The sequence below is a fragment of the Patagioenas fasciata genome, chromosome 1 (genome assembly GCF_037038585.1).
Source record: "Patagioenas fasciata isolate bPatFas1 chromosome 1, bPatFas1.hap1, whole genome shotgun sequence".
Taxonomy (NCBI): domain Eukaryota; kingdom Metazoa; phylum Chordata; class Aves; order Columbiformes; family Columbidae; genus Patagioenas; species Patagioenas fasciata.
In genome coordinates, this window is record NC_092520.1 from 101,277,277 (window position 1) to 101,290,427 (window position 13,151).

At 33.7% G+C, this 13,151-nt stretch overlaps 1 protein-coding gene across 3 annotated transcripts in view; it reads left to right on the forward strand.

The window, feature by feature from the left end:
- Positions 1–13,151, forward strand: part of CFAP47 (cilia and flagella associated protein 47) — a 298,916-nt gene that overhangs the window by 184,033 nt on the left and 101,732 nt on the right. For all 3 annotated transcript variants that reach the window (XM_065848704.2, XM_071812057.1, XM_071812059.1), the window contains exon 51: positions 8,050–8,147. In XM_065848704.2, the coding sequence (XP_065704776.1) occupies positions 8,050–8,147 (98 nt within the window). The remainder of the gene's footprint in view (positions 1–8,049; positions 8,148–13,151) is intronic.

The window sequence follows — 13,151 nt, forward strand, 5'->3', positions numbered from 1 at the left end:
GCAGCATTAGTTGTCCATTTATTTGAAATAAGCTGTCTGTGGAGTTAAAATTCTCTCTTCTCCTTACAGTTTAGGAGAAAATTTACGGAAAAGGAATATCATTCATGGGTTAGTGGTATTTGAGTTTCCACTGTGAGGCTGTGATTTTCATTTGAGAAGATGTCTTTGAAGGCAGAAAAAAAGAGTTCCTGAGATTGTGCATTATAAGAGATCAGACACTTTTTTCAGAGATTTGTTTCCTTGTGATCATAAGTAATACCAAATGCCAAAATACGGTTTTGATTTTAGATTTTACGAGATTATTTCATTTCTGTTTGCAAACTTCCCAAATGACAAAGGCTTTGGGGATACAGTCGTGACCTAGTTTAGGGCAAGTCCTAAACTAGGAAACCTACTCTAGCTTATAAATTTCTCTCTTGTAGAAGGTCCTTTGTCAGCAATCCTATATGTAGGTATGATATTAACTTGAAAAATTTCAAATAGTTCAATATTAAGTACACTTTTACACATAAAAGCATCATAATCTCATTTTAAATTGCAGCATTTAGAAGTGCACCACTTTCATACATCAACTCCGATATAGGTGAACAAACTAATGCAAGATTCCAACCTCAATGTCGCTTTAGTACTGTCCCTCTCTATGACTTAAGTTTGATGTGAAATATAAGGCACACCCTATAAAAGTTTCCCTAAGCAAATTATAACATCATATCCTTTAAGAACAAGATTAATGTATGAGGAATATTGAAATATTTTTTCAAGCAGTGTTGTTGTGGATACATTAAATGAATATTAATTTAAACATTAGGATTACTCACATGTGTTCAGCTGAGAGCAAAGTTTATTTTGCCATGTAATGCAAAAGTATTTTTAAAAGCTGTAAATATTGATTATATTGAAAAAGTGTAACCCTTAGGTGAGAAAACGCATGAGCTCAAGCAGTTGGTTAGTCATGGATGTTGTGTTTGCATGGGAGCAGAAGTAAGTCTAAATTTTGATTTATCCTGTGCTATCAGTGACAAGATCTTTACATATTGAAAACTATTACATATTTACATAATGTAGGGAACTAGACAAAATATATTTTAATATGTATTTTTAAATTTACATTTTGCAGTCTGTGAAGTCTTGTCATATACTATGAGAATACCATTAAGGGCACCCACTCAAAGAAAATTTAGTTAACTACCAGCCTGGAAAATATTTTGTGGAAAGAAGAGCTCAAGCTGTATTATTCCTTTGCTTGTTATTGCTAAGAATTTATACTTAAAGACACATCTAAGTGTATTTTTGCTGATTTATTTCAAGCTGTAATTGAAGCTAATTTATTTATTTTTATTGCTATATTAGCTCTGCTAATATTAGGTTCAAATACTGTGGAAATTGAAAAATTGAATTTGAAAATATCACTTTAATTCAGCTTCTTGTTTAAATAACCATACTTTTGATGTCAATATAAGAAGCCTGATGAATTAGGATAAACTATTTCAAATAAATTAATTTTATTTCACAATACAATTCCAATTTCTCCATCATGTCCATATCGACCTCCCTTCCAAATCACCCTTGAAGTCTACCATTTTCAGGAGTCCAAGCCAAATCTTCCTTTATCATCGATGATGTGTAATTCAGCTCAATGATAGGGAGCTGTGTTCCAGTAAGGAGAGTAGAATCTTTTCTATTTTTAGGCCAGTAGATAACTGCTGATGCTTGACAGCACATTCAATGGCTGGTGTAGCAGACGCAGGATGAAAAGTAATTTTAAGGAAAGGACAAGGGAAGGGGATAGATAGAACAGAAATTTCAGTTCGTGACTGATATGGAAGTAATGTATTCTCATCCAAGTGAGCAGAGAAAAGCATCTTCTGAGTATGAGGAAGGGGATTTCGGAATTGATAATTTTTCAGGGCATGATATGAAGTATAAGATTAAAAGTGTATGGCTTACAATGGTGATTTGTTAAGCAGAATTTTATAACATTTTAAAAAATTCACAATAAAATATAGAGATCACTTATTTGCATCACTAAAGAGAAGTAGGACAAGTCCCAGACTGAATGGATTGCAAAAGGATGTTCAACTATCTGGAAGAAAACCTGATGATTTAGGTATACTATATAAGCTAGAACGAGACTGTGAAAATTTTAACCTGAAGAGTTAATTGAAGGCTCAAGTTTAATTTTCATGAGAATTGTAATTTAGTAGTCCCATGTTTTAAACACAGAGCTTTCTATTCACAAATGTAACTATTGAAAAATATTAGTTGAAGAAATTGACTTGTTGTCAAGGAATGGATACAGAAATATGCCTAGGTTTTGCTTTGGTTTGGTTTATTTTTTATTCTCCCCTCAAATTGAGGGTAACTTCATGTAACAGAAAGTAAAGAGCTTTCTATGCTTCCGTATATGCAAAAAGGAGATTTACAAAATGATCAGGGAAAGTTCTAAAAAAATAAAATAAGTAAGATCTTCTGTAGTGATGCTGAATGAATTTGCATTAGTTACCATATGGAAGATGCTTGTTTGTCTGAACCATTAATGACAGATTCTTGACCCTAACTGGCAAGGATAAAAGGCTGCTGACCAAGGGTGGGACCAAAAGAGAATGTAGTGGAGGTTAAATAATTAAGTAGATTCTTATGTTCAGAAGATTTATGCTCACTTCTTTTTAGTTGTGATTTCCCTTTGAAGTACTGGCTAAACTTTTTGTTTGCTTTATGAGCTCTGACAAAATAATGACCTGATGGTTGCATAAGGCAGGATAAGGATTTTTATTTGTCATTGAAGCCCCAGAGTGAGATGATAAAGAGATACAGGCCTAAAGTCAACCAGGGTTTATCTAATACCACATCAAAATACGGTGCTCAGAGCCTAAGAAGAGACTTTAAATGCATGAAAAATATCAATGCAAGTTTAGAAAAGTGGGTGTATAGATAAGCATGAGTTTATACTTGTGTTTGCAGTAGTATACTCTGATTTGAGTTCTTCATAGAGCTCTATGATCACACTCTGGACTGAGAGGTTTTATGTGGAGAAATAGTATAATCTCAAAACAATGTCATCAACTTGGAACATTTTTGTATCAGAATAAACATTTAATGGGCCAGAGAGAAAAAGAAGTGTGCAATTTTTTTTCTGCCTGTTTATTAACACATGTAGAAAACAGAGACAGATTAATCTTGTTCTGTGAGTTCAGAATGAGCCATCTCTGTTTCAGCATGAGTATATTGAGATTATCTCCATTGTTTGTGAAGTTTCAGCCTGGTTTTCCCAATATCTACTATCTGGTAAAGTAAAACTCTTTAAAAATACCTAACAAAAGCCAGCAAAAGAACTCACCGCACCCCCAGCTTTCTGCTCTATACATTAACAAAAGAAGTTCTAATACTAGATACATTTTCAGCTGTAAAGTTCTTCTTCAGGTTTGAAACACCTAGACAGAAGGAAAGGTCAAGAGCAATTGTTGCGATTTTAGTTTGCTTTTGTTAACTTTTCTTCCAGGGAGCTAAAGCTTTAGTGTAGATTGTTATGATTTTGCAAGTGACTTCTAAGTATTCCCGAGGGTAAAAAGCACATTCTGCCTTGTGGATTGCGTTGGCAAGAGGAGAAAAATTAGTAAAATTAGGCTACAGTTTCTGGGAAATGAAGCTACTTGAAATGAGTTAACTTTGGGCTAGCCCATTCAAATTCATTATATGGATAAAGACCTGAGGTGGGACTCATCTATAAAGAATGGTATCAGGTTTACAGCTAAGTGAGGGCAAAGCCTTAGGTTTTATGTTTTCAACAGTGCAAGTGAACGGCAAAGCAACCATTCAGCTATGTTTTCACTGAGTAAAAGTTGACAGAACATATGAGTTTATACAACTGCAAGGATTAATATTAAACAATGCTTGCAGGAATGTAAAAAGTTTGGCTGCAAACATAAAACAAAAGATGCTTCTTCAGCAAAGAATTTCCAGGTTCCTTGAATGTGTTAAGAAAAGCATTTTGATTAAAATACTTGACATTTTTTTAGGGAAATGCCTGTTGAAAGTCTTATGCAAATAATATTATGATCTAAAGTATCTAAATATGTGTAATATCATTTAAAATTGCGTATAAGATTTTCCCTCTCAAACATAATAGCTATTTTCCAGAATGATAATCTGTGGCCTCTGTTGTTTAATTAGGGTCTCCAGAAAAAATACTCGATTTTACAAAATTGAGGAAAAGTTAAAGAAAAATGAATCTAAACGTTAATAAAAGGTACAAAAAGAAATTCAGAGTTCCCAAATAAAACTAAAAAGAAAGCAACTTTGACTGGAAGTTTTACTTTTGAGACACATCAGGAAAAATCTGTGATCAGAGACAACAAAGAAGGCTGTAAGTCTATATGGAAAAATATCTTGGTAGTAGTACAGATGTATTAATTGCTGAAAGGCATAATGTTGTAATGATAAGCAAAAAAGCAGTTCCACAACACTTGTGGCTGCACATTAGGGAGAAAGTGAAAGTACTCCCAGCATATTTGGGATCCAATTCCAGTTGATCAGTTTGTAGGAGACAGAATATGATACTTTAAGTATCTGTCCTAGGGAGAAAAAATAGTTAAGGACTTTTCATACCAAAAGCAAACCTTTTCACTTCTTTCCTTCTCTCTCCATGGTGAGAACTAGTAATTTCTTCCTGCTGTTTGGTTCCTGTATTTTAATCCCATCTTCTAACTTTCCCTCTTCTGCATCTTAGTTTCCTCAGAAACCTTTGAAAAGGGATTATAGAAATAGATTTTTGGAAAACCAAGGTACTATGGGAGCCAGATCTTCCTTATTCGCACAGCTGCTGACTCTGCCAGAGAATTAAAATAGATTTGTGTGTAGTGACTTTCTCTTCTGTATTGTGATTCTTAATAATTTTCTTTGGATTACAGAAACAAACTCACATCTGTAATTTCTCATCTTATCCCAGAGATCTGTCTAAAAATTGGCAGCACATTCTCTGCCCTTTCATTTCTTTCTATCTAAAGTTGCCTTAAGCAACAGGTTACATGCCGGTTTGCACCACCGGACTTTAGTATATTAATTACTTTTGAATTGTTGGGCAGAGACTCTCTTGCCCAGGTGATTTGCTAAATTCTTCTTTATCAGTCTGCTCCAAAACCTATCGTCCTGAAACCTGAATTTGTGCGAGTCCCTCTCACCATTCCCCTCAAAACCGGCTCTAGGGTAGGTGTAGGAAGCCCCTGAACTCCACTGTAGCAAATGCTACTGCAAATAATTAATTTAGGTTTTCTGCTGCAGCCTTATCTTACCTGGGCATTCCTTTTTCCACTATAATAATCTACCAGAGTTTGGCAGGCTACCACCTTCAGATGTGTTTGAAAAGTTTTTGCTACTGCTTTTTTAAGTCTTTAGTAAGTTGTCACCTAAGGCTCTGTGGTGTTTTTGTGTATGGTTTGTTAGTTTTGTTTGTTTGTTTGTTTGTTTGTTTGTTTGTTTGTGTTTTTTGGTGTATGTGTGGGGGGTTTGTGGTTTTGTTTGTTTGTTTTTTAATTTTTCTGTTTAAATAACAGTTCATGCTCTTTCCTATTTCCCTTAATTGTACAGCACATTCATTCATGGATGTGTTGCTTTAATAAATCCCTTTGTTTTGCTGTTTAATCACATATCCTGTGTAAATGGAACTTTATTGTTGACATTTTCCTCTGTTGTTTCCAGACTGAATTTTATAGACTTCTGTTATACCTTTTTCTACAGTTTAACTGCATTCCTGAGGGATGTGATGTCCCAAACTATGATTGGCCTTTGTTTTTCTTTTGGTTTTTAATGAAAACTTTTATATCAGGTTTCAGGAGATGTGTTCTGTTTTGGTGTAAGGAGATCCTCCATTGCAGAAGTCATCTCTCTTCTGTATACATTTTTTTAAACTTTTTAAAATTGATTAAACTCAGGGTGATGTACATACCAGAATCATTTAATGGACATTAAGATGATGTCTTTACCTCACTGATATTAGTTTTTATACATCTTAAGATACCGATGCCGTTCCATAGAGTGGAAGACTGTAATATTCTGCTGCTATTAAAAACCAGTAAAGTGTATGCACATCAAATTAGCCTGAACAAAGGAATGGATAAGTTAATGCAAGATGTATTCTGTGAAGATTTCAAAAAAATAATATAATTAAGGCTAGTCAGACACAGTTTTATTGGAAATACAGTTTAGAAGTAAAGTAATAGATGCAGAATGAGGAAATGCAACAAGGGAAGCACTGTCTCTGAGAAAAGCTGGGATTGAATCAGAAAAGAGAAACTGTGGGAGTTCCCAAGACTAATGCTGTGGTAAACCAGGATTGCTAATGTAGCACTCTAGTGTATAATTCAGAAAAGTGAGAGTAGGAAGATTGAGGTTATTTTTAACTCATACGGTATACTGATAAACAGAAATAATGCGAGCAGTTCATGTGTATGCATTTTTAAAAGGTGCTGAACAGCTGCCTATACTTGCAAATAAATTACGACATGAAATATTTGTGCTGTGGAGATCAGACCTTATGATGGGGGACTTCAGGCTCATCTCTTTCACCTATCTGAACAATACTGAAGAGATAAATTTGTTAACATTCAAGACTATGTTTTAAATACAGGAAAATGCTGGATACTTGTTGCTAGATCTCTTCAACAATCAGAGAAAGTCATTACAAGATCTTTTGGCTGACCATTGGAGCAAATCTAATGGAAGCCAGGAATTACAGTCATATTTAAATGTCTTCCAATGCCACCAGAACAAACTGCTAGTGAATATCTTCAAGATTCAAAGTCTATTTGGAAGAAATGCTTTAGCAAAACACAGATAGTTTGAGTAAAGTCGCACAACCACAATTCTATGTAACTGAAAGGAATTTAAGTTCTGTGATGTACCGAAGGTCATTTTAGATGAACTAATTTTGATTTCACTTTTCTTAATATAATATAAAATTATAAAAATACTGTCAGTCTGATATGGACTGCCTCCATTTGGAAGATCTACTTGCTCATGATTCCTATGGTTATTGGTAGTAAACACTTCCCTGTTTCTGGCCTGAATTGTAGCATTCATGCAAATTCAAATTATTTAAGAGTTTCATAATCCTCAGCATCAGTAGAATTTGAAATATATTATTATAATTTTACAAGCATGCACATGTGTGTGGTAAATAGTCTTCTGTGGCTTCATAAATGACCTCCAAAATTTAAAGAGAGTATCTGACGCATTTCAGCTTTCGTACATATCATTAGTATTTATCGTCTCTCCTTTTTGGCCTAAGTCATGCAAAATACTGAAGGGAATAAAATCTTCTGGGTTTCTTGCCTATTTATCATGTAATTAAATGTTGGTTTAGAAGAGTTTATTGAATGCTTTTCTGGCCAAACTTTTACTAGTTAGTGATAACAGAGCTTGGAATAAGATAGATAGTGAATGTGATCTAATAGGATGATACTGATGCATGAATGTTTTGATGCATGTATTTACTATCTTTGAGCATTCTCAGTCTCTTTAATGCCAACTTGTTTATTATCACAATAACTCAGGAGATCTTGTTTTGTTTGAAAACCTGATGAAAAATGCATTGCAATATAATTCAGTGTGTGTTCAAATATGTATTTGAGGATGGATTCGATGTAACTGAAAATTCTGATCTGTTTAATGCATAACTTGTGGTTTTGAATCTATGGTGAACAAGCTTTTAATAAAAAAATAATAATATTTTTAGCAATGTCTTTATTGACTAAAACCAGTCAAGAATCAATGATATTTAAAATTCTGAAATAGTGTGATAGTCTGGGAAACTAATTTGCTAAAGACCTATTTCTGTTCATGTATATATTGATTTTGTTACTATTTTGAATCCAGACAAGAAAGGATTAGATAATGCAGTTCATTGTCAGCAATTAAATTGTTTCGTCATTTGCTTTGTCTCAGTATGAACAATGACAGACTGTTCTCCTAAAAGTCAAAATTTCTCATTGATTTGTATGCTCTAGGATTGATCACAAAATGATTTGTAAGACATTTTGTTCTGTTTTAACATAGGAGGAAGTTCTTCAAATTGCAAAGTTTGGTTCTCCTTAGTGATTAACAGCATACCTGCAGCACCAGAAAGAGAGATAGATGTGAAATGCAGAGCTCTGGTAAGATTACTCTAAATGTTTAGTTTTGTTCTACTGCATTAGAATAAAAACCCAATTTTTATTGTTGGTCTGGCTGTTATCAGAGAAGATGAATCCATTTTATTAAGTGACCACAATCACTTTCTGAAAAATAAGACTCAATAGTTACTAAGGCCAAAAATGAATGCTTGAAAAAAAGGTCTTTATCCTGTTTGAATAATTACGTTTTTATTCTGCTGACATCTGATTCTAATTTTGCATCTCAGATAAGGTTGAATTCTCTAAGAACTTCAAGCAGTTTCTGTAGAGTGCACAACAGAATAAATCTCTTCTAGTACCCTGCTTTCTTACACATGCCAGAATATTATTGTTATTTAGATTTCATTAATCATTGAAATGTACTTAGTAATATTTGTATTACTAGAGAAATACATAATTTCACTCTCAAAAATATAATTAATTTATGTTAATCATTTTAGAAGAAAGTTTGCATCATATTAAATAAGTTGTATATTTTAGTGTAAAGGTCTCTAAAGATAAAATAACTGTTTATTATATTTGCTTAATTGATATTGTTTTTATTCTCCAAAGATTTGTAACTGTATTTATCTTTGAATTATACTTTGCAAGGTTTTTATTTTCAGAGCCAATATTTTTCTTCTCTAAATGGGTATTTGCTTTATTGTCTAGAAGACCTTTCTGCGTGAATTGTAAGCAGCTAAGAAATACTGGATGCTGGTAACAGGTTCTATGAATAGAAGTGTCTGGTATGCTATTTTGCTGCAGTAACATTTTTGCAAATAAAAATATGTGATGCAAGTACTAGGGGACTACCTCTTCCAGTAACAGATGCTAGGAAGGCAGAAGAGTCTCCTCAGTTGATTTTACATGTCAGCATGTGTTGACGTGCTGGAAAAATTTCAAACCAGTAAGCATTTCTCAAAACATTTACAATGTCGTTGTTCGTGTATCACTTCTGGTTTGTCATTATTTCCTTGAAGTATAGTATACGGCTGATATATATATATATTATCTGAAACAGATAATGTTGTTTTCAAAATCTTGGAGTTGAGTGAGCATACTTGTAGGAAGGTGTCTGGTGCTTGTAAGAAAGACAAAAGCTAGACTAAAAGAGTTCAAGACTTGAGTCCTTGAAAAGAATACCGTAGGTTTTTGTCTTACAGGATCATGCATGGTCTTGTATAATTTTCTAATCTGAAAGTATTGTTAAAACGGTAAAAGGAAAAGCTAGATTTAAACTGTATTATCAACTCCTATTTTATAATAAATTCTTAAGGTGCATGTTAACTGTGCCTATATTTTTAATTTAATTCAGTATAAAAACTTGCAAACAACACCAATAGCAAAATCCAACATACTTTAACAATATATGGGGTGCTGAGATTCATGACCTGAAAGAGTATAGTTCCTTTCTAGGAAGACGAAGAAGGTAAAGAAGTAGCTATACTACTTCTTCAGATCACTATGTAAAATCTAAAACCAAACATCTTTATTGACTACTTTTGACTAATGCTATTACAGAATTACTGTTACTGAATTGACTGGTTACAAGCCAGGCAGTTCATTTTGGAGTGGGAGAGCTTTTTGTCTCGAAATTCTGGGATTATCCTAGCTAATGTCTCACTATAGATTGCCAGTGTAACACTAGTAAAAAGAACTAATACGGTACTTAACTGCTAATAAATGGTCAAATACAATCAGAAAGCTAATAATGTTGGTGGTACTGCTATTAGAATATTGTTCACAGATCTGTTTCTCAAAGGTTAAGAATTGTATTGAAATACTGGAAGAAAATTGAAGGAAATCCACTAAAAGTATGAGGGACTGGGAAAGCAGACCTTGTCATATGAATGCTAAGTATCTCTGAAATATCTACTAAAAAGGAGCCTAGAAGAAAGATGGGGACAGAAATTCTAGCAGGACCTGTTGCGACAGGACAAGGGCCAATGGAAGAGAGGTTCAAGCTAGACACGAGAAAGAAATTTTTTACAATGAGGGTGGTGAGACAGTGGCCCAGGTTGCCCAAAGAGGTGGTAGATGCCCCATCCCTGGAGACATTCCAGGCCAGGCTGGATGAGGCTCTGAGCAACCTGATCTAGTTGAAGATGTCCCTGCTCGTGGCAGGGGGGGTGGACTAGATGACCTTTAACGGTCCCTTCCAACCCAAACTATTCTACGGTTCTGTGATTTTATGATTCTCTGATTCTTTCTCTCAACCTAAAATTCAAAGTGGAGATTGAATAGTTAAATGAATCAAACCCAGGTTTATGCTTTAAAATCTTTTAGCTTGTCAGGACTGAAAGCATTTCAGCTTGTACTCTGCTAATAAAATGGATTATGATTAGTCTATTTAATGGAAATAAAAATATTTTATAAGTGTAGCATATTGAAAAAGACATTATTTTTAAGCTCTAATCTAATTTCAATTAATTTAATCACTGTATATCAGTAAAAGAAATATCCTTGTTTGAATAGAATGCTTGAAAGAGGTTCTCTGGCTGGATGAAGATGTTGTTGTCGGTAGGCAGAAATTTGCCACCTCTTCAAGGGAAGCACACTTCTGCTTTCCTCCCTCCAATAACAGCCCCCAAATTAGGGAAAACATGAATATGGAGAACTATACTATTTTTCTGTCTTTCTTAAATGTGTGTATATATATATATACATGAGTGTATTTATAAATTTATATTAAAATATACAAAGGCAATTAACTGTGCTAAGGATGCATTTTCTGGATCAAGCAGAATGTCTGCTAAATGCATATAGAAACAGAGTAGTAGAATGTTAATTCCAATAAATAAAAGATGATGATTCCTTAAAATTCATATTTTCATGACTTATCAATGCCTGCTGGCAGCAGAATCACTGCAAATTAGGATAAGAAGTTAACTTTTAGACTGTTTCATCCAGCTGTAAATAGTAACTTTAGCTTCCATCTTGTCCCAGATGTAGGTCTATTAAAATGAGAAGTTTAGTCTAATTGAATGTTGAGGTTCAAGTCCTGTTATAGACCCTACTCTTCGGTAGACAGTATAGATTTTTGGGAAATGGATGAACAGCCATTCAGTAAAGACCTCAGAATTTGACACATAAATTGAAGGAAGTGGCTTTTTAATTTGAAAAGATAATATTTTTTCCTAGTTTTTATAACAGATAAACCCAAAAATTCCTCTAATTTGAAACACATCTGCCTCTAAATTGAGTTAGGGTAAATTTTTGTTGTCCATGGCGCCACTAGAATGCCCTCCACAGATTATGTGGCATGATACAATGCCTCAAAGATCAATACAGTGCTTGAATAATAAAAATATATTAATTTCTTTTTTTTCTTACATGTGCATTCATTTTTTATTTTTACAAAGAAAATGAGATTACAAAAGAAGTTGCGTCAAGTTTGGCCTTTAATAGTGCTAATAATCTTTTATATTGTTACATTCAGACTTTTTGCAACAGTGAACTACTTCCATTTCTCAGCTTTTCTCCCGGATTATCAGTTCTCAAGATATCTCCTGTTTTGATAAATATATGGTACCATTATTTTGCATATAGTAGAGTCAAATATTAGTTGTAAGTTTGGTCATGTTAATTCCACATGCCTGTATTTCCAAGAAAGGACTGGATCATAGTCTGTTTCTTTAGTTTTTAGCTGATCTTCTTCATGACTATTTATTTATTTATTTATTTATTTATTATTCCCTCCCCCATCCCCCCTTTTTTTTTTCTCCCAACCTTCACCAATTGGTACTCGATTTCTGATCACATTTAAAATCAATTTAAATGAATGGGGATATCATGAAGCAGAGTAGTCAAATATAAACCACACTTTTACTTTCTCACGAAGCAGATACATCACTTGGTTGAAAAACAGCTGAAAAGTAGTGTTCTAAGTTCAGACCTTTGTATAATTTCTGAATAACACTGAATAGTCACAGCCTCAGTATTTGTCTCTTAGGCCATAAAAGAGTTAGTTTTCAGTTGTCCTTCCTCTAAATTTTTTTGCTGGACTCTCTGAAACTCTGAACTCACCAAACTCTTCAGGCGCAGCCTATGGAGATTTCAATAGAGCAGTTCAGGCATGAACCCATGGTGTGAGACCTGGACTTGTATCCAGGGTTAGTTGGAAATGTCAAGTGAAAAAGCAAGAGTATGTACGTATAGTATGGTACTTTCACAGCTTTTAAAGGTTTTCTGTTTGGGCTTTTTGCTGAGCTGCCAGGTCTATCATTAAACTTCTGTATATGTTTAGTATGAATAACCTCTTTTGACTTTGAATTTGAAGAGTTTACTGGCCATTTTGTAGGAACTATTATCTTTATTTTTAGCAGTGTTCTTTATTTAAATGTGATGCCCCTTAGTTCTTAAATTACAGGAGTCAGTAGACATTTAAACCCTATTCAGTCTCCCCAAGCTACTCATGATTTTTCAGGCTTCTCTAAATCCATTCTGAATTATCTGTCTTCCAAGATGAAATATACAATGAGGTAATCACCTTCATTTATGTTTTCCTCTTGGACCTTCATATTTTATGATTGTAGTATTTATCCAAAAGTATTTCTTTCAAAAAGGAAAAGATCAAACATGTATTGAAAGGAAGAAAGTAATTTGGATTTTAGCAGTACTTGCCCCTCTAACTGCTTCGCTTGATGCATTTTGAAGCATATCTATCAAATCCAAGCATTCAAAACTTAGATCTACCAGTTAGCCTTTTTCATTTTTATTAGTTGATATAATCAAAGGAATTATGAGATAATTGAACAATATCTTAAAATTAGAAATGTTGCTACTTTAAAAAATCCAGTGCAACATAAAAAAACCCCAAAGCAACAGATTTCCACCAATGACTTCTAAAAATATTAGGTGAAAAGTAACAAGAGTTGCTAAATCCCATTGTGCTTTTAAAGCAATTCAGAGTACAGCAGCTCTTTATATCAAAAGTCAGTCTGTGACAAACTTCCTTGATGCCAATACTTAACTACACTAACCATTTAAAGAAATCATAGAAGT